Source organism: Trichechus manatus, unplaced genomic scaffold (assembly GCF_000243295.1).
Source record: "Trichechus manatus latirostris isolate Lorelei unplaced genomic scaffold, TriManLat1.0 scaffold00151, whole genome shotgun sequence".
Classification (NCBI taxonomy): domain Eukaryota; kingdom Metazoa; phylum Chordata; class Mammalia; order Sirenia; family Trichechidae; genus Trichechus; species Trichechus manatus.
Genome location: NW_004444087.1, coordinates 3,417,125 through 3,439,229, shown reverse-complemented (window position 1 = coordinate 3,439,229; position 22,105 = coordinate 3,417,125). Strand labels below are relative to the sequence as shown.

The following is a 22,105-nucleotide window of genomic DNA, read 5'->3' as shown; positions in this document are numbered from 1 at the left end:
AAAACAACATAGATCCTGCCTGCAGAGCACTCTGTGAGAGAACCAGAGTACCTGACTAAACAGTGACCTGGGCCAGGAAAAAACACACCAAACACCTGACTCCATGGTAACGTCAATTGCAACCCATTAACCAGTACAAAAACAACACCATCCATTGTAGATTAGACATGTTTTTCCTGGGTCCCCTGCACGTATCCTTACGTGTAAGCACAAGGTGTATAAATGCATACCCTGCATCTTGGTGCCAACCTCTGTCTGTAAGTTCCCTAATAAAACTACATCTCATCAACCTGGCTTTTTCTACCTCTTTTTTGGAATCTGACCTGTGCCCCTTGAATCCACTCCTGCCGCTGGTCTGGTGGAGCATGACACTGGTGAACTCAGACCAGATGCATTCTTGAGGTTCAAGGAAAGCCCCTTCCCTTGGGAAGCGCCTCAGTGCTTCCCTTTGAGTGCCACAGAAGCACCTCCTCCACATCCTCCTGGCTGACCCCCTCCAGACTCAGGGCTTCCCTGGGCCTTGCTCACGCCCTTGAGGCCCAGGGCTGAGCATAGAGCTGGGAGGCAGGAGGTGCTTAACAAGCCTTCCTGGATAAATAAAGAAACTGGCAAAGGAGCAGGGTGCTGGCCTGTCATATCTGAGGCTAGCAAGGGGACCCTTCTGCGAGCCCATCACTGAGTAAAGAGTCACCTAAAAAGGCCCACACAGACAGCCCGAGGTGGGAGATGGTGTCGTGGCTGGAAGGAGGACTGGTGGGAAACAGAAAGTCAGGCCTTCTGACCTGAGGTGATGAACAGGCAGGATTCCACATGGTGGTGGAGGACTCTGGAAGGACCTGGCACTGCCACCACCTGGAGGGCGGCCCTGCGAGAGCACCTCTGCCCTTTACTTAGAGCTTTGGGTCCCACTTGCACCTGAGGAGTGGGATCCAGTGGGAGAAGAGTGCACAGCTGCCGGCCCCAGCCCCCTAGGCCACCACAGACACTGCCAAGCAGGGCAACCTTTGCTACTAAGCCTGGACTTGGCCCGAGAATCCTCAGCCCAGCACTCAGGCAGCTAGTGCCATCCATCAGCCTGGTACTGAGAGGAAATCCATTTGCTGTCCTGGGAAGAGCTGTCCAGGAGCCCTGTCTGCTCTAATGTGCTGGACTCCGGGGCTCTCTATCTGCCAGGGGCCTCAAGCAGCTGGCTCTGATGAGAGCTGAAAAGGGGGAGGCTGAGAGAATTCAGAAGCATGGGGCCACTGGAATGGGGAGAGAGCAGAGCAAGTCCTCTGAGGCCAGAAGCTGGGTTTCCAGCTCTAAGGGGCCCTCACGGCCGAGCCAGGAATGTTTCCTGTTCCACCCTGAAAGCAGGACGGGGTCTGGGGATGAAGAGAGCTCTGCTTCGGGCACTGTTTAGTCACATTTCTTACTGTGGCTTCATGTTCTGATCTACACAAGGTGGGTGGGATTATAAGGGTCCCAGTAAGTTGCTGGACATAGGTTTAAAAAAAAAACCAGAATTCTGAACACATTAAGATGGGAGACGCTGGGTTTGAGATGTGGAAAGAGTGTGTGAGTGTGTGCGTGTATGCAGGAGGGTGAACGCACACACACGCACTCACGCACATGTGCACACATGCACACATTTATGCAGATGCACACAGGCACACATGCGTGCAAAGGAAGGGGACCCGGCTTGACCCCAGACTCCACCACCAGGCCAGGGCAGAGAGCAGCATCCCCAGTATGACCAGGGGAAGCAGTACAAGAGGGTTGCTGCCCTCCCCAAATTGGATACCCCCAGAGGCAACATCCCTGCCTCTCTCACGGGATGTGGTGACAAGGACATGGAAGGAAGTGAGAAATGGCTTTCAGAATGAGAAGCAACACAGATGCAAGATGCAAATGTCAAGAAAAGAGCAGCCAACAGTCCCAACTCCAGATGACCCTGCACATGTCCTCAAGGGCGAGGCCAGAGGTCACCACCAAACAGGGAGCCAGAGGTGCATTGGTCTTTTCAGCCCGGCTGCGAGGAATGGCCAATACCCTCTTCATCAGCAGACAGGCCCAAGGGGCTCCCCGGCCCTGTGGCTCCCCTGGGGTCCCGACTGTGCATGGTGTCCTGGGGGGCTGGGCGCTCAGGGGTACCTGGCACTCCGGGCAGCACAGACCCTCCCCAGGCAGCACTCGCAACTGTGACACTGTCTAGACTGTGGAGCATGAACCAACCCCGGCTGTCACTACTTTATGTAACAATCACCCGCTCCCAAAGCTGCAGCTTGATTGACAGACCCGGAGCGTAAAGAAGTGAGGACTTCCTGGTGCCTCCTTCACCCCATACCTCCCAAGATGCAAGGGTGCCCCAGGCTCCAGGAAACGCTCTCTGATCAGTGAGAGATGGTGCCTGTTCGCATGGCATATTGGGTTTGCTCAGGATTAATCGGGCACGTAGAAACTGATAAATGGTATTAATTTGTTTCAGAGTCTGGAAAGATCTCAGCTGCTTGCTTTTTGGCTGAGGCCAAGTTCTTTCCTGCTGAAGAGACCTGTCTGTACACCCCCAGGGGAATGCCACAAGTCCTCTGGCCATGGAGACCAGGAGATGCTGTCACAGGCCCCCGTCACAGGCCCGTCACAGGCTTGGTGGCTCCGTAGGGAAACACGGATCTCCTCCCACAGCCGCAGCCATGCAGGTGTCACTGAGGACGGACAAGTGGATGGGGAGCAGTCGTCAGAGGTGGCCTGCCCACTGGATATCAGGATCCTGGGGGGAGTGCTTACCTGTCACCTCCTTGGCAGATGGCAGCCCCGCAGTGCCTTCGAGGTCGGCAGGGACAGCGCTGCCCTGCTCCAGGGCGTGCACCAGCTCACGCAGTCGCTCACACTCCCCCTGCAGCTGCACCTGGTCCTCACGGAGCCGCTGCCGGGCCGCACTGGCTGGGTTCATGCGCAGGTGCAGCACCTTGGTCCGGCTCTGGTTGTAGTCGCCCTGCAGAGAGACAGGCACCGGGTCACCGAGGCTGGTGACCAAACCCACACAGGAGAGAGCACACAGGGGTTTACAAGCCTGGTATCCACCCAGCCCTGTGTGTGGAGGGTCTGCTGGCAGCGGGGGCAAGTCTAGCACCAGGGTCCGGCAGCGGGTGTGGGCCTTAGCATCACCTACTGTCAGGTGCAACTCAACACTGAGGGCTCTGGGCTCTGCATCCATCAAGGGCAAAGCTGCTGCCACTTATCTGGCAGAGCTGTTGTGAGGAATAAATGGGGGTGGGGAGACAAAGAAGAGACCCCACGAAAGAAGCCAGACTTACTGGAGCCATTGAGACTGGAGGACTCCCCAAGACTACAGCCCCAAGACACTCCAAAAAGTAAAGGATGTCACACTTGAGTACTGTGCTCCTTTAAAAAATTACACACATGAGACCAAAAGGACAACAGTTACTCTAAACCACGGATGGGGAGGTCGGAGGCAGTGAGACGAAGTTAATGGGAATGGAACAACTACGAATAACGAGAATGGTGACACAAACTGAAGAACGTAACCAGTGTCGTCGAACATTAAAAACTGCTGAATGGGAACCTGTTTTTGCTACGTATACTTTCACCAACAATACAATAACATTAAAGAAAGAAAGAAAGGCCCCACTAACACCCTGCCTGCAACACTGATGAACTCAATACCCATGAGGCCCCTTCTCTTCACCTTATCAAATACCAGCTGTAAAACCAAACTGTGGTGGATGCCTGTTTAAAATGCGCCACAATTTTAAACACGCTGTTGGCAATATTCTCAGGTTCTGGACCCTGCTGCCATGTGCTATGGTCCCTGGGATGCCACATCGACCCTCGGTCTGAAACACCTTCAGAGAGGGGCTTCTGGACTTTAAAAAATAACAATAACCGTCATCCTTAGAAGGGCTTTAGGTTTACAGAAACTTTGTGAAGTAGTGCAGAGAGCTCCCACATACCCCACACTCAGTTTCCCATTATCAGCACGTTACACTAGTGTGGCACATCTGTTACAAATAATGAGCCAATGCTGATCCGTTACTATTATCTAAAGTCTATCCTTCCTTCAAGTTTCCTTAGTTTTTACTGAAGGCCCCTTTTCTGCCGCAGGACCCATCCAGGATGCCATGTCACATTTAGTCATCATGTGTCCTCAGGCTCCTCTGGGCTGGGACTCACTGTTAGTGTGGGAGTGTACAGATAAGGCAAGGAGACTAAAACGGTCCATGTGGTAACGGGTCAGAGTTGGAGACATCACTCTGAGGTCACGTTTAATTCAATACAGACACAGTTTGTTCACGTAGAAATACTTAGAGATATGTGCACATACAAGGGCTAATCTACACATATGTATTTCCTGCCTCTTTTAGCTGAGAGGACCTAGAAGCAACAATATCCTGATAACAATGAACACATCCAGCACTCAGATCTCTGTTTCTAAACATCATTCTCCAAGAAAAGAAACTAGCGTTCTTTGGAGGAGCCCCGGTGGTGCAACGGTTAAGCACCCAGTGGCTCCGTGGGAGAAAGAGCTGGCGATCTGCTCCCGTAAACATCACAGCCTAGGAAACCCAATGGGACAGTTCTACTGTCCCATGGGGTTTCTATGAGTTGGAATCGACCTGATGACACCTAACAACAATAACAACATGAATGGACACGACTTGGCCTAGACAACCATTGACTCCCCTTCTGCCTGACCACACGGAATTGTTTAAGAGGTGGATCTGCGATCGAAGCTGGACCAATCACAGCTTTTCCCTGAGATTTTATATTCAGATGCTGGGGAAGGGAAGCCTTCTCTTTCCACTGAGGGCTGCTGGCTGGGATGATGAGACTCTGAAGCTGCTGATGACGTTCTCATCTCTTCCCCTTCCAGCTTGGATGAAGCCCACCTGCCATGGCGGAAAGACAAGGTTAGCTAGACAGAGATTGAGAGTGAAGGGGGTCAGTTATAACTGTGGGTGTTTAATGAATGTGTGCTGAAGGGGCTAAAATTCACACGAAAGAAGTTTTCTTTAAACCAAACAATAGTTTAGCTTAATTAGTAAAGAATGTCTGCCTTAAGCATTGTGCTCTTTTAAAGGACTATCTATATGGGATCAGATTGATAACAACAACTCAAGAGGTTAGATACGAAGCTAAGGGGGCAGTGAGTTTATGTTAACATTGGAGGAATAATTTGGAAAAGGAGGGTAAGAATGGTTGCACAACTTGAAGAAGTGTAATCAATGTCACTGAACTGTATGTATAGAAATTGTTGAACTGGTGTATGCTTTGTGTGTATATTTTCAACAAAAATAAATAAAATAAATTATTTTTAAAAAACCCCACAGGGCCAAGACTAGCCATGGCAATCCTGAAGGAGAAGAACATAGCTGGAAGACTTACCCTACCAGATATCATGGCATAGGATACATCTGTGGTCAGTAAGCATGTAGACTGGAGCAAGAACAGACACACTGACCAACGGGACGTAGAGTCCAGAAACAGACACATCTATAGTTACCTGATTTATGACAAAGGACACATAGCAGTGCAGTGCGGAGAGGATGACTTTCTCAATAAATGGCAAAGGATCGACTGGAAACCCATTTGATCTTGACCTTGCCCTCACACCATACACAAAAACTAACTCCATGGAGAATGCAAATGTAAATATAAAAGGTAAGACAATAACATTTTAAAAGAAAAGAGACTATCTTCACGACTTTGCAGTAGACAAAGATTTCTTACACAAGATTCAAAACGTGCTTATCATAAAGGAAAAAATATATAAATTAACCGGACTGTATCAAAGTTAAGAACTTCTATTCATCAAAAGAGTGAAAAGGCAACTGACAGAGTGGGAGAAGATATCTGACAAAGGATTCATATCTACAACATATAAATAGCTCATAAAAATTAATAAAAAGTCAGACAATTCAATTTAAAAATGGGCAAAAACTTGAACAGATACTTCACAAAAGAAGATATACAAAGAGCCAATGAACACACGAGAAGGTGCTTAAATTTATTAATCATCAGAGCAAGAGAACGTCAAAAGTATACGAGGCATTTGGAATAAGTAGGGGACCCTGGCCCAGGCCTGAGAACAAACCTCATTTTAATACAGCAGTTTTTCTCTCCTGTGCTTAATCTTTAGTCATCCTTAAAAAAAAAATACCCTAAAGGAAGTATTCTTCTCTGTGGTCAAACAGAAGCAGGATGTCACAGCCTGTTCCCAGAGGGTCTTGACCACAGCATTATCAAAACATCTCCTTTACAATGGAACCCAGGAAAAGACATGCTTGAGAAAACAGTTTTAATAGCAGCTTCCCAGATCGGCATGTCGTCATTGTCCTGTGATTTCCCCGTGTACCCCCACCTGCACGTACTGCTGCAATCTAAGATAAATTGGCAATCACTGAAGCCCACCTATTTATTATTCCCCCAATCACTAACCAGCACCCCCCCGCACCCTGAGAAAGCCCACCTCTAACTTCCCTAATTTACTGAAAATTAATCCAGATATTGTAGGCCCATTCTTTGTCTAAACCCTATAAAAATATTTGTGTGATTACCGTGCCTTGGTTTCCGTGGTTTCATTTCCATATAGTGCCCGGTTCGAATCATTCTTTGAGCCCTTAATAAACCTTGCTTGTTTTAATCTCATACAGACTATTTCTTGATGCTACTACATTTCTGGTGTCAGTATATGTGGGATCCAAAGGTAACTTGCCTGCGACAACTCCAGGAGGGAAATGTGGAATGTCGGGCAAGGTCTCGATCCACTCCCAGCTCTTGGGGTCATCTCAGGGTAAGACTTTTGGGACTAAGGACCTCCACTTTCTTTTGCATTTGTAGTCCTCCAAGGTTTACTAACTGCCTTTTGTCTCTTTACTTTCCCTTTGGTATCAAACCTGTTTGATGGGTTCCTCAAGTATGTCCACTTTGAAATGCAGCTTGGCTCAGCCTGTGAACTTACTGTTTTCTCTAAATGCCCATTGAGGTTTTTCAGGTGCCTTTTCTCCTTTTGTAAAAGATTCCAGAGCAAAGGTTAACTGTTTTTCACACATGTGGTTGCTATCTTAGTGAACCTGGGGAGTGCCAATTAGCCACTGGCTGCATTCATTACAGGGAATTTAGTATTTGACTTAAACAAATTGAGTTCTCTGTGCAGCAGATGAAAATCTAGGGACCTCTAAATTAAAACCATCTTAGTTAAATAACTATTTTTGATTGTTTGTATTTAGATTTTTGTTTGAACTCTCTAAAACCAGTTTGTTAAATTGTTGTTGTTAGGTGCCATCAAGTTGCTTCTGACTCTTAGTGACCCCATGTACAACAGAACAAAACACTGGCTGGTTCTGCACCATCCTCACAATTGTTGCTATGTTTGAGGCCATTGCAGCAGCCACTGTGTCAGTGCATCTTGTTGAGGATCGTCCTCTCTTTCTCCGACCCTCTACTTTACCAAGTATGATGTACTTCTACAGGGACTGGTCCCTCCTGATAACATGTTCAAACTATGTGAGACGAAGTCTCCCAATCCTCGCTTCCAAGGAGCACCTTGGCTGTACTTCTTGTAAGACAGATTTGTTCGTTCTTCTGGCAGTCCATGGTATATTCGATATTTTTTGCCGACATCATAATTCAAAGGCATCAATTCTTCTTTGGTCTTCCTTATTCACTGTCGAGTTTTCACATACATAGGAGGTGGCTGAGAATACCAGGGCTTGGGTCTGGCGCACCTTAGTCCTCAAAGTGACATCTTTGCTTTTCAACACTTTAAAGAGGTCTTTTGCAGCAGACTTGCCTAATGCAATATGTTGTTTAATTTCTTGACTGCTGCTTCCATGGGTGTTGACTGTGGATCCAAGTAAAATGAAATCCTTGACAACTTCAATCTTCTCTCCATTTAACATGATGTTGTTGATTGGTCCAGTTGTGAGGATTTTTGTTTTATGTTGAAGTGTACTCCATACCGAAGGCTGTAGTGTTTGATCTTCATCAGTGTTTCAAGTCCCCTCTGCCTTCAGCAAGCAAGGTTGTGTCATTTGCACATCGCAGGTTGTTAATGAAATCTTCCTCCAATCCTGATGCCACGTTCTTCTTTGTATAGTCCAGCTTCTCGAATTATGTGCTCAGCGTAAAGATTCAACAAATATGGTGAAAGGATACATTCCTGATGCACACCTTTCCTGATTTTAAACCACGCAGTGTCCCCTTGTTCTATTTGAAAGACTGCCTCTTGATCTATGTACAGGTACCTCATAAGCACAATTAAGTGTTCTGGAATTCCCATTCTTCGCAATGTTATCCACCATTTGTTATGATCCACACAGTTGAATGACTTTGCATAGTCAATAAAACACAGGTAAACATCTTTCTGGTATTCTCTGATTTCAGCCAAGATCCATCTGACATCAGCAATGATATCCCTCATTCCACGTCCTCTTCTGAATCCAGATTGAATTTCTGGTAGTTTCCTGTTGATGTACTGCTGCAACTGTTTTTAAATTATCTTCAGAAAAATTTTACTTGTGTGTGATATTAATGATATTGTTCAATAATTTCCACATTCTATTGGATCGTCTTTCTTTGGAATGGGCACAAATATGGATCTCTTCTAGTAGGTTGGCCAGGTAGCTGTCTTCCAATCTTCTTTGCATAGATAAGTGAGCCTTGTTTTTTGCCAATGCCTTCAGTGCAGCTTGGACTTCTTCTTTCAGTACCATCAGTTCTTGATCATATGCTACCTCTGGAAATGGGTTAAATGTTGACCAATTCTCTTTGGTATAGTGACTCTGTATATTCTTTCCATCTTCTTTTGATGCTTCCTGCATTGTTCAATATTTTGCCCACAGAATCTTTCCATATTGCAACTCAAGGTTTGAATTTTTTCTTCAGTTCTATCAGCTTGAGAAATGCTAAATGTGTTCTTCCCTTTTGGTTTTCTAACTCCAGGTCGTTGCTTATTTCATTATGATACTTTACTTTTTCTTGAAGAGCCCTGTGAAATCTTCTGTTCAGTTGTTATTCATAAGGTTTTCACTGGCCAATATTTTCAGAAGTAGACTGCCAGGTCCTTCTTCCTAGTCTTAGTCTAGAAGCTCTGCTGAAACCTGTCCACCATGGGTGACCCTACTGGTATTTAAAATATTGTTGGCATAGCTTTCAGAATCATAGCAACACACAAGCCACCACAGTATGACAAACTGAAAAACGAGTGGTGGCTGTTAAGTTAGTTGCCACTTTTAAGTACTTTCCAATTAGAGGGGCTAATATATTTAAATTAAAGGATTAGGTCTCTAGCTGGCAAAATTAATTCGTTTTAAAAGAATGCCCCATCTGTTGCCTTGTATGTTATTGTATAAGCCTGGTCTTTAGGGTGGTCTCAAAGAACAGTAAATTTATGTAAATTTTTTTTGGTCTCATTTGTGTTTATGTTTTTTGTCCTGTCTCAGAAAGACTAGCTAGCAGTTGTTAGTTTTTTTTTTTTCTCCTCATGATACAGATTTTAAATCTTACAATAACTGCCTAGTATGCCTAGGCTTCTCATAACTACTGTGAAAAAAATTTGATACAAACTAGTATATTTGAAAACTGCACACAAAAAGGATAAATTGTTTCTCTAAAGGATCCTATAAAGCATGCAGAAGATAAGATTATGAAAGTGTGATAATCTACTTCTGGATAGTATTACTACAGTATAACATTTCTTCAAAGAACTTACTTTATTTTAATCACAAATCAGAATTTATATAAATTACATAGTCCTGATATTCCCAGGCATTAATAAAAGAAAATTAGCTCTGATAAAGTTTTTACATTTTATAATGTCAGCTTAAAGCAGTTTCCAAGATCTTTTTAAGTAATTTAAGTTGAACTGAATACATGGAATATGTTTTGTTAAAGAAAAAAAGAGTAATTTTGTCCTAAAAAGAAAGAATAGTTGTTCCAAGATAAAAAAGAGAAGAGCATAGCAAAAGAATATAGATGGATATAGAAAGTTGTAGAAGGTCAAAAGAAAATTAAATAGAAAGTGAAAGACACTAAGGAAGGAAGGCTAACCTTATATTACAAAGAAAAGATACAGGTATGTGTATTTGGGTCTAATAGTAAATGTGTTTGCCACTTAAAAGATTATGCTATAAGAAATATATAACAAAAGCAAGAAATTTGAAGAGTTTATTAAAGATTTTTGTTTGATATGATCGATGTTCTTGTTTATTGCAACTGAAGATTTGATAGGTTAATTCATAAGAATTTTTAAGAGCTTTAATGTCAAATAGCATATGAAACAAAGAATTGGTTTCTCGCTGTTAAGATAACAAAATCTTCCTTAATTACTAGGTTGAAAGGTTAATTTTATTCTTTATGGAATCTGCCTTGAAGAGAAGGGGAGGATAAAATAAATTCCTGAATCAAAAACAAAGCCGCATGGTTTTGAAAAAATTAAGGTTTTTATTTTTAAAATATTTGCTTTAAATAACTTAAGTATTGATTCTCAGTAATCTGTGACAAATTCCTGACAAGTTTAAAATGTCGTAGGAAGCCACAAAGAATTTATTTTTGTTTTATAAAGAAAAATGCAAAAAAGGATTTATTTATTAAGTTATGAATTATATGAAACATGTTGTCAAACCAGGAAAAGGGCCAAATTTTCTTTGAGTTTAATATTTGCCTGATACTAAACAAAAAGAACATGATATTATGTCATCATTTTATCATTTCATTTGCTAACTTGGTTGCAACTTTGTTTCTTTTAAATCTAGCATCATCAAAACCAATGGTTTTAACTAGGGAATTCACATCATTTACCCATAAAGTTTTTATTACCATTCAAATGTTTGGAAACATAATAATCTTGATATATTCTGACTATATGATACTATGAAGATGTATTAAGAATATATCAAGATTATTAAGTTTCCAAACGTTCGGTCTACTTCCAAAAAAGATTAGCCAGTGAAAACCTTATGAGTAGCAGAGGAACACTGTCTGAGATAGTGCCGGAAGATGAGCCCCTCAGGTTGGAAGGCACTCAAAATATGACCGTGGAAGAGCTGCTACCTCAAAGCAGAGGCAACCTTAATGATGTGGATGGAGTAAAGCTTTTGGGACCTTCATATGCTGATGCGGCAGGACTCAAAATGAGAAGAAACAGCTGCAAATAGCCATTAATAATTAGAATGTGGACTGTATGAAGTATGAATCTGGGAAAATTTCAAGTCATCAGAAGTGAAATGGAATGCATGAAGATCGATATCCGAGGTATTACTAAGTTGAAATGGACTGGTAACGGCCATTTTGAATCAGACAATCGTATGGTCTACCATGCCGGGAATGACAAATTGAAGAGGAATGACATCATATTCATCATCAAAAAGAACATTTCAAATCAGTCCTGAAGTACAATACTGTCAGTGATAGGATAATATCCATATGCCTACAAGGAAGACCAGTTAATAGGACTATTATTCGAATGTACACACCAACCACTAATGCCAAAGATGAAAAAACTGAAGATTTTTACCAATATCGGCGGTCTGAAATTGATCAAACATGCAATAAAGATGCATTGATAACTATTGGTGATTAGAATGTGAAAGTTGGAAACAAAGAAGAAGGATAGTTTGAAAACATGGCCTTGGTGATAGAAACAATGCCAGAGATCACATGACAGAATTTTGCAAGACCAATGACTTCTTCATTGCAAATAACCTTTTTCAGCAACATAAACAGCAATACATGTGGACTTCACCAGATGGAATCCACAGGAATCAAATCGACTACATCTGTGGAAAGAGACGATGAAGAAGCTCAATATTATCAGTCAGAATGAGGCCAGGGGCCGACTGCAGAACAGATCATCAACTTCTCATATACAAGTTCAAGCTGAAGCTGAAGAAAATTTTAAAAAATCCATGAGAGTCAAAATACTACCTTGAGTATATCTCACCTGAATTTAGAAACCATCTCAAGAACAGATTTGATGAACTGAATGCTAATGACCAAAGACCAGACGAGTTGTGGGATGACATCAAGGACATCATATATGAAGAAAGCAAAAGATCATTACAAAGACAGGAAAGAAAGAAAAGACCAAAACGGATGTCAGAAAAGACTCTGAAACTTGCTCTTGAATGTAGAGTAGCTAAAGCAAATAGAAGAAATGATGAAGTAAAACAGTTGAACAGAAGATTTCAAAGTAAAGTATTATAATGAAATGTGCAAAGACTTGGAGTTAGAAAACCAAAAGGGAAGAGCGCTCTTGGCATTTCTCAAGCTGAAAGTACCAAAGAAAAAATTCAAACCTAGAGTTGCAATACTGAAGGATTCTATGTGCAAAATACTGAACGACACAGGAAGCATCAGAAGAAGATGGAAGAGATGTAGAGTCACTGTACCAAATAGAACTGGCTGACATTTAACTATATCAGGAGGTAGCATATGATCAAGAACCAATGGTACTGAAAGGAGAAGTCCAAGCTACACTGAAGGCACTGGCGAAAAAGAAGCCTCCAGAAATTGATGGAATACCAATTGAGATGTTTCAAAAAACGGATGCAACACTGGAAGCTCTTACTCCTATATGCCAAGACATTTGGAGGACAGCTGCCTGGCCAACCGACTAGAAGAGATCCATATTTGTGCCCATTCCAAAGAAAGGTGATCCAATGGAATGCAGAAATTATCAAATAATATCATTAATATCACACACAAGTAAAATTTTTCTGAAGATAATTAAAAAATGGTTGCAGCAGTACACTGACCTAAGAAACTGCCAGAAATTTAAGCTGGTTTCAAAAGAGGACGTAGATTGACCAATATCATTGCTGATGTCAGATGGAGCTCCGCTGAAAGCAGAGAGTACCATAAAAATGTCTACCTGTGTTTTATTGACTATGCAAAGGCATTCAACTGTGTGGATCATAACAAATTATGGATAACACTGCAAAGAATGGGAAGTAATTGTGCTTATGAGGAACCTGTACATAGACCAAAGAGGCAGTCGTTCAAACAGAACAAAGGGATACTGCCTGTTTTATAATCAGGAAAGGTGTGCATCAGGCTGTAGCCTTTCACCATACTTATTCAATCTTTATGCTGAACAAATAATCCAAGAAGCTGGCCTATACAGAGAAAAGACTGAAGTTGTCAAGGATTTCGTTTTACTTGGATCCACAATCAACACCCATGGAAGGAGAAGTCAAGAAATCAAATAGCATACTGCATTGGGCAAATCTGTTGCAAAAGACCCCTCTGAAGTATTAAAAATCAAAGATGTCACTTTGAGGACTAAGGTGCGCCTGACCCAAGCCATGGTATTCTCAATTGCCTCACATGCATGTGACAGGTGGACAATGAATAAGGAAGACCAAAGAAGAATTGATATCTTTGGCGAAGAATAATGAATATACCATGGACTGCCAGAAGAACAAACAAATCTGTCTTGCAAGTACAGCCAGGATGCTCCTTAGAAGCGAGGATGGCAAGACTTCATCTTGTGTACTTTGGAAATGTTATCAGCAGGGACCAGTCCCTCTAGAAGGACATCATGCTTGGTAAAGTAGAAGGTCAGCAAAAAAGAGGAAGACCCTCAATGAGATGGACTGACAAAGTGGCTGCAACAATTGGCTCAAGCATAAGAAGGACTGGGCAATGTTTCGTTCTGTTGTATACAGGGTCGCTGAGTTGGAACCAACTTGATGACACCTTACAACAACAACGTTGTTATTGTAATTATTATCAGAGCCGTCAAATGCTGTATGACCGTCACCTCCAATGTTCTGACCCAGAAAACTAAACTTTTACCTATGAGAATAATAATGTACACTGAAAAAACTATTTTTCAGATGAGTCTGAGCTCACTCCTTGGACCAGTTCCCTCGAATAACCAAACAGTTCCTCCTAATGTGGATTTGTTTCTCTCTCACCTAAGAATATCACTGAAGGAAAATACCAAAGCCATGGCACAGTGAAGATCTCGGACAGTGCCCGGTTACCAAGAATAATAGTGCCTTGAGTCTTAAAGGCTTATAATAGATAAGCGGCCATCCAGACACCCACCAAGTCCGTGCAGAAGAAGGTATTCTTTAAAGTGTGATCAAAGAATTTCCCCAGAAATCTTTGCTCAAAAGGAGGGAATGAGAGAGAAACCCCCAAAAGTATATGATGTATTTAGAGTAAGTAGGGGACCCTGGCCCAGGCCTGAGAACAAACTTCATTTTAAAACAGCAGTTTTTCACTCCTGTGCTTAAGCCGTAGTCATCCTTAAAAAAATATACCCTAAAGGAAATATTCTTCTCCGTAGTTAAGCATAAGCAGAATGTCACAGCCTGTTTCCAGAGGGTCTTGACCACAGCATTATCAAAAAATCTACTTTACAATGAAACCCCAGGAAAAGACATGCTTGAGAAAACAGTTTTAATAGCATGTTCCCAGACCAGCATGTCCTGTCATTGTCCTGTGATTCTCCGTGTAGCCCCACCTCATGTACTGCTGCAATCTAAGTTGCCAGTCACTGAAGCCCACCTATATGTTATTCCCCCGTCACTAACCAGCCCCCACCTTGAGAAAGGCCCCCTCTAACTGCCCTGATTTCCTGAAAACCAATCCAAATATTGTAGCCTCATTCTTTGTCTAAACCCTTATGAAAATATTTGTGTAATTATCATGTCTCAGGTTTTGTGGTTTCATTTCGGTGGACAATGTAGTTTCTGTTTCAGATTGTTCTTTGAGCCCTTAATAAACCTTGCTTGTTTAAATCTCATACAGATTATTTTCTTGACGCTACTACAGGAGAAATGAAAATCAAAACCACCATCGAGATACTCAAGGTCCCTACCAGAACGCTTAAAACTGAACAGAGGGAAAATACCAAGTATTGGTGAGAGTTCAGAGCAACGAGAACTCTCACACTGGTAAGAATGTAAACTGGTATGAGCACATTGAAATAACATCTGGCAATATCTACTAAAGGTGAATATGTGACCCCCTGTGACCCAGCAATTCAGAAACAAGCACATCTGTCACCAAGAGACTTGGACCAAAATGCTCACGGCCTTGCTTTTCATCCCAGCTCCACAGTGGAAAGTAATCAATGTCCGTGGAAAACATGGGGTATCACCACACAATGGAAGATTATGCCTCAGTGAGGATGGGCACTCTACAAACACAAACAACAGCACAAACACATTTACGCACAGAACCAACCAATGCATTTACATACAGAAGCAACACCAGCAAAAGTAATCCGTGCTCTGTGGAGTTAGAAAAGGGCCTGCCTTTGCGGGAGCAGGGCAGGGGTTGGAAGGAATGTCAGGGGACCCTGGGATGTTTGTGATGTTCAGTTTGTTGATTTGGATGCTAGTAACATGTATGTGCTCAGTTAGTGGAAACCTATAACTGATCCGTGCACTTTCTGTACGTATTGTTGGGTGCCTTTGAGTTTATTCTGACTCATAGAACAGCCCCATAAGGTTTTCTTGTCTGTAATCTTTATGGAAACAGATTGCTAAGTCTTTCTCCTACAGAGCTGTTGGGTGGGTTCAACCACCAACCTTTGGATTAGCAGCTGAACCCTTAACTGTTGTGCCACCAGGGCTCCTTCTGTATATATATAGTGTTATTCAATAAAGAAGTTTTAAAAATGCATGTTGAACAAGTCCTTGGATCCTTTTAGGCTCAAGGACAGTTCTGCCCTCAAAGTCCCAATTACATGAATCAATTAACCCTGCCCTACTCCCCCTTTGGAAAGCTCATTTGCATTGGGTTTTGATTACATGCCACCAAGAGTCAACAGTGGCAGACTAGCGACAGGCACTTCCTCACGTCATGCCCTCATCACACAGTGGCTGTAAAGGCTGTGCATGGACATGGATAACTGTCCAGATATGTGGCAGGGAGCAGGACCCATTCAATACGTGCCTGTGGTGAACCCTGCTCCTGCTCGGGGACAAGGACATGCACTAGAGGTGGCTGCAGCTGCTTGGGGAGCGGGGGAGTCCTGGAACAGAGTGCAGCCTCGCGGGAGGAGCGGCGGTTTCCCTGAAGATTTCCCCGACTCAACCTACACACACACACACACACACACACACACACACACACACACACACACGGTCTTTCCTTGGGGCCTCGTCAACCACCCCTGAATTCTAGAGATGAGACCTTGAGGCCCGAAGTCCCCGAGGGTCTGCAGTTCTGCTACCTTGGTTGTTTCTTTGCATCCTCCCAAAGTCCTCCTCGGATTGGCTATGATTAACCCCGCCTCACAGGTTGGGGGCTGAGGCCTGTGTCTCAATGGCCTGTCCCTGCCACCCGGTCACGTAGGGGCAGAACACGACTTCACTCCGAGGTCTTCTGCCTAAGGGAGGTCTTTCCTGTAGACCCCTCGGCCCCTCCACCCCATCTCAGAAGGTGTAATGAGTGGGTGCTGGGCTTGCACCCACCTTCCCTCCTGCTCCAGAGTCTCAGAGCCACCAGACTCAGGGAAAAGAAAAAGGCTGAGGATAGGGTTGGCAAACACTTTCTGTAAAAGGCCAGAGAGTAAATATTTCAGGCTGTGCGGGCCACATGGCCTCTGTCACAACACCTCAGCCCTGCCACTTCAGCGTGGGAGCAGCCGCAGACAACACACAAATGAAGAAGGGTGGCTTCAAGCTGAGGAAACGTTATTTACGAAATGTAAACCTGCATTTCATGTGCCACAAGACATTCCTCTTTTGATGGTTTTCCCCCAACCATTTAAAAATGTAAAAACATGATGGTTGCACATTATAATGAATGTAATCAACGCCACGAATTGCACATGTAAAAAATGTTGAATTGGCAAATGCTAGGTTAGATATACATTTTACCACAAGCACACAAATGTAGAAACGATTTGTAGCTCATGGGCTGTACAGAGCAGGTTGTGGCCAATGTGGCCTGGGGGTTGTAGTCTGCTGACCCAGACAAGGAGGAGGCAGAACGATGGCCCAGTTGCCCCTTTTCTATGCCAGAGGGGCTGGGATACCCCCTTCCCTCAGGTCAGGCTGTGGTTGATTGCAGAGTTGGCTTTACCCAGGCCCCTGGCTTCATCCTCCTCCTCCCAAGATTTGGCACTGCTGACATTTCAGGAGGAAGGCCACTGAGCAGGAGGCGAGAGAGGAACACACACAGCAGTCAGGAGGCCCACTCCAGTGCGACTTGGCTAAGTGCTGGGCCCTACTGGCCTGAGCTTCCCCTCCTTGTACACAAGGAAGGCAGTGCCATCCCCTCGGGCGGGCTGTGGTAAAGCCTATTGTCTGCCATATAGCAGCCCTGGTGACACTGAACTCCCTGTGTGGGACGCTGCCGTGGAAACTACACACCACTCACCCACCATGTGGGCAGGAAGGGCACCGACTTTCCCCGACACAGACTTCTGACAACAGACCCAGCATTTGGGGGTGGTTTTCCCTCTTGACAGCAACTTTAGGTGTTGAAAGCCCTTCAGTGTGCGGGAAAATGTAAGAATCAAATGGAGAAGGCAAGGCTTAACCCAACTTCTCCAGAGACAGTGGACACAAAACCGGAAGGCTTTCAAACATCAGAAGAACCCGGGAGAAATGACACACCGTGGAATCTACAGGTGGAAACGAGTGAGCAAGGCCTGGAGACCCAGGGCCTGGGCCACGTTAGGGATTGTTCTGTATGCTAGTGACCAACGCAGACCTGGTCACAGCACTCAAGCTGCCCTCTTAGCAAAGGACAAGGCTGCAGCAGCTCTCTCTCCCCAGGGCTGGCTCTCGGCCACAGGGCTGCTGGGTCACCCCCTAATTGGGGCTGCAGGTGGTAGGCTAGGGATACTGGCCTGGCCAGGGGTAGAGTGTGGTCTGTGCAGAGCCAGTATGTCCATGCAGGACCAAACCTCTGGCCTCATCTTCATTAGCACTGGCCCTCACCATGTCCCGAGCCTCCCCGGAGAGCCCGCTGAGCAAGGCCAGTGAAAGTCAGGCACAGGTTTCCAGGAGCCCAGCATACACACAGGAGTGCAGGCGGGTGTGTGCAGCTGGCCTGCACCCATGACTGTGGCCTGAAGCAGTCACGGTGAGCCCTCCAGACCGCAGCTCCTTCACCTAGAAATGAAGGCAACCCATTTTCCAGGATGGCTAGGGGACGAGAGGGGATGAGCATCTAAGAGTACTCTGTAAACTGGGCAGGTCTGAACAGATGCAAACTCTCAAGTAAATGGACTTTCTCCACCTGATGCTCCAAAAGGCAGAGCCCTCTAGAGACCACCTAGGGGTAAGGGTGGGGGCACCAGGTGAAACTCAGAATCCTGGCTCTATCTCTGCCCCAACTCACTCATCAGCTCACTGTAACTCTAGGCCAAGGTCTTGACTTCCTTGGGATCATTCATTTCCTCCCTCCCTCCTTGCCACCTACACTCCCACCTATCCATTAACTCATCCATCCATCCATCATCCCCACCCACCCACCCATCCATCCCTCCACCCATCCATTAACCTACCCAACCATCCATTAAATCATCTATCCATCCATCCATCCACTAACCTATCCATCCATCCATCAATCCATCCATCAACTCATCTATTCAACCACCCATCTACCCACCCATCCATTAACCCACTCACTCATCCATTAACCCATCTATCCATCCATTAACCTATCCATCCATTAATCCTTCTATCCATCCATCCATCCATTCATTAATCTATCTATACATCTAGCCATCCATCCATCTATCCATCAATTCATCTGATTCATCTATCCATTCATCATCCGCCCACCCACCCAACATCCATCCATTAATGCATCTATCCATTAATCCATCTACCCATTAATCAATCCATCCATTAATCCATCTATCATCCACCCACCCATCTACCGATCTACCCATCCATCTACCATCCATCCATCCAGCATCCACCCACCCATCCATCCATCCATTCACCCACCCATTGACCCATCCTTCCTCCCTTTCACCCACTCACCCACCCATCCAGTCATCCATCCACCCACCTATCCATCCATAGCCCCCACTTTTTTGTTGGTGTGCCTTGATGGGTTTCAGGGTGCCAAGATGTGAACCCCACAGCCCTGGAGCAGCCAGAGGGGCCTGGACAGCCAGCCCAGTGGATGTTTCTACCCTTAATTCCACTAGTACCACATGGATGTTATGATTTTCCATCACTGCCATCAGCAAACGAGCTCTGGCAGTGTTGACTGATGCTGATGTTTTATTGTCATTGTCACCCAGGTTGGAGCATGAGCATCCCTTTCTTTACCTTCAGGAGAATCCTAAGGTGTTGACCAGAGTTGCTACCCAGGGATCCTGCCAGCCATCTGGTTGGGTGGACTTTCCCCCTGGACCTCAAGGTCTAAAGGCTGGTGGTGTTAGACTTGGTCCCTCATCTTGTTTCTCTCGTGGCCTCCTCCAGGGACTATATCTATTCTTTGTGCTCCATACAAACCACACAGAATGCAGTGGCTTCCAGCACCATGATTTACTTCTCAGTCCTGTGGTTGTCTGTGATTCTTCTGTGGGTCTCACTTGGCCCCTTCACACAACTGCAATCAGCAGGTAAGGCCGGAGGGGCTGGAGGCATGAGGTCCTCCCTTCAGCCTGGCATCCTTCAAGAGATGGAATCTCCAGGCAGTGCTGCAGGAGGGCAAGCTCAGGACACTGCATCTGCCGATGTTCCGCTGGCCAAAGACAGTCAGTGGCCAAGCCTGGGGCGAAATGGAGGTCTACACGAGGATCTACCCAGGCAGCTCCGTCTCTGTGGCTGGCCTTTCCACTGTCTCCTGAGTGGGGTGCTGTGCATGAAGATGTGACAAGGAACTTTCCACAGTTATGGCCACGTGTGGGGAGGGAGAACCTGGCCTCAGCTTGGGAGCTTGGGGTTGCATCCAGTGGTGTCCTTGGGCACTGTCTCTGTCCTATGAGCATTTCCATGATGTCCTGGATTGGGCCAGGCTCCTTCTCCTGGAAGTGGGGCACCAGCCTAGGAGCTGATCCCTTGGACCCGAGCCTGTGTGAGGCAGTGTCGGCAGACCTGCCTCAGGCTCACTCTTCAATTTGGAGGTAGTGCGGAGGGAAGCACGTCCCCAAATCAACTGGCCACAGGCTGCGCTCTGCAGGTGTGTGGTGCCCCATGGCTGGTTCCTCGGGGCTGGCCCAGTTGGGGAAATTCCCTTACCCAGACTTAGGGTTGGTGGACGGATGGCCTATCACCCCTCCAAGGGCAGAGAATGGTGTGGAGACTCAGTGATGTTTGTGTCAGGCCACCTGGGACCCTGACCCGGACTCAGAGTCAGGGGCAGGGACAGGCAGTCCCTCCCTGTCCCCCTACAGCTCTGCAACCCAGTCTGGCCTCCTCACTGCCCTGGGCCCCCACATCTTCACCTCTGTGATGGGAGTGGGGGTCTGAACCCCCAGCCACCCTGGGCCCTTCCATTTTCATCTCCATGATGGGAGTGAGGTTCTGGCCCCGCCGGCTGCCCTGGGTCTCAGACTCACGCAGGATAGTGTGAGTGGTCGAGCTAAACAGGAGAACCGAGCTGGCCTTCCACACCCACCCAGTGGGACCTCACTGTGAAGAGGCCTGTGGGGCCTTCTCCCTCTATCCCTCTTGCTTGGTCCAGCAGGGTCGGGGCAGCTGCCCCAACCTTCTGCCCTATGCCCAAACAGGTGAGGCTCAGAGGTCACCTGGCCAGAGGCAGGCCCCCCAGCAATCTGGGCGGGCTGAAGAGGGGGTGGAGATGGAGCCCCTCTCTGGTGGGCAGGAAAGAGGACAAATCCAGGGTGAAGACGTTGCTTCCTCGGACATCTGTCTCATCTGCAACTACTGTTCAGGGGCCAGTCCCCTCCCTGATTGCCTGCCCACCAAGCTCAGATCAGATCGGAAGTGGGCCCCCAGGTACCGTCAGTGCTTTCCCATGTCCTTCTACCACGCACAGGCCCCATGCAGCTCCCATGGGTCAGGCAGCTGGGGGCAGGTAGGAAACGCACATCCAGACAGCCACGGAGTACTCACATTTGGCAAGGTTACTCTCGAGGCTCTGCCTGCTTCGCCTCACTTCCTCCTTGCAAGTGACAGAGGAAAAGGTATGCCTGAGCATGGCTTCCCCCACCAGACGCGCGCCTTTGGCAGGGGGCCCCACATAAAGGAAGGCTCCGGGGGAGCCAGGGCCACAGGCGGCTGAGCAGATGGGTGTGGACCGACAACTCTGCGGAAAGCCACTTCGAGATGACAGCTTTAAGGAAGAGAGGGGGGAAATGGCTATAATCTTCTGCTAGAAATGTGTTGCCTTGTTTGATTCACAGCTGAGAAAACTGTGGAGACACGGATGAGAATCTCAAAAGGGAAAGTTCTGAGCCGTCCTTTGAAGCGACAGTGCAATTACTGACTAAACAGAAACATCTCGCCTGCCGAGCGGGTGGGATAGCTGACTGTTCTGTTAGGGTGGGAGGTGGCCCCAGGCAGCTCCAGCCAGAGTGCTGGGGGAGGGGGGATATGCTGAGAGAGGCCCTGTGGACGGCTGGGTGGGTGCGCGGGTGTGGCCGTCTGTCTGTCCAGCTCTCCCATGCATCTGCTCTGCACCCAGCCCTGCACTGGGGCTGAGGCTGAGAGGTTGATAGTGTCTGCAGGGTTCTGGAGGAGCCATAGCGAGGAACTGGGCAGACACAGAGAAGAAGGCACGAGGGGTCACCGAGATGGGTGTGGAGACTACAGAGGACTCACAGAGGGGAAGGAGAGATGGGGCACAGGGCTCCACGGCAAGGGTGAGATGGCTGCCGCAGAGTCAAGGAGAGAGCGATCCTGGCAGAGGGGCTGGCACGGGGGCAGGGGGTCCAGGGAAGGTCACCAACAAGCTCTCCTGAGACGCAAGGGGATGCTGAGGCTCAGAGAGGGTGAGTGACCCTCTGAGACCACACAGCAGACGTGACAAAGGCAAGGGCTGCATCTCAGGCTCCTGGGACACTCAGAGGGGCTTTGCCACGTCCCAGTGGTGTGTCAGCCCCATTGTCTCCCTGGCCCAGCAGAGTGCACTCTCACGGCCTCCTCTCCACATCATGTCCACAGGGGTCCGAGCGCAGGACTCGCTCTGTGCTGAGGGTCGAGATTGAACT

General features: G+C 46.4%; 1 protein-coding gene across 1 annotated transcript in view; it reads right to left on the bottom strand.

Moving 5' to 3' along the window:
* MAD1L1 (mitotic arrest deficient 1 like 1) overlaps positions 1–22,105 on the bottom strand; it is a 491,032-nt gene that overhangs the window by 113,394 nt on the left and 355,533 nt on the right. Inside the window, exon 16 of the mRNA XM_004385925.2 lies at positions 2,767–2,974. Within this exon, the coding sequence (XP_004385982.1) occupies positions 2,767–2,974 (208 nt within the window). The remainder of the gene's footprint in view (positions 1–2,766; positions 2,975–22,105) is intronic.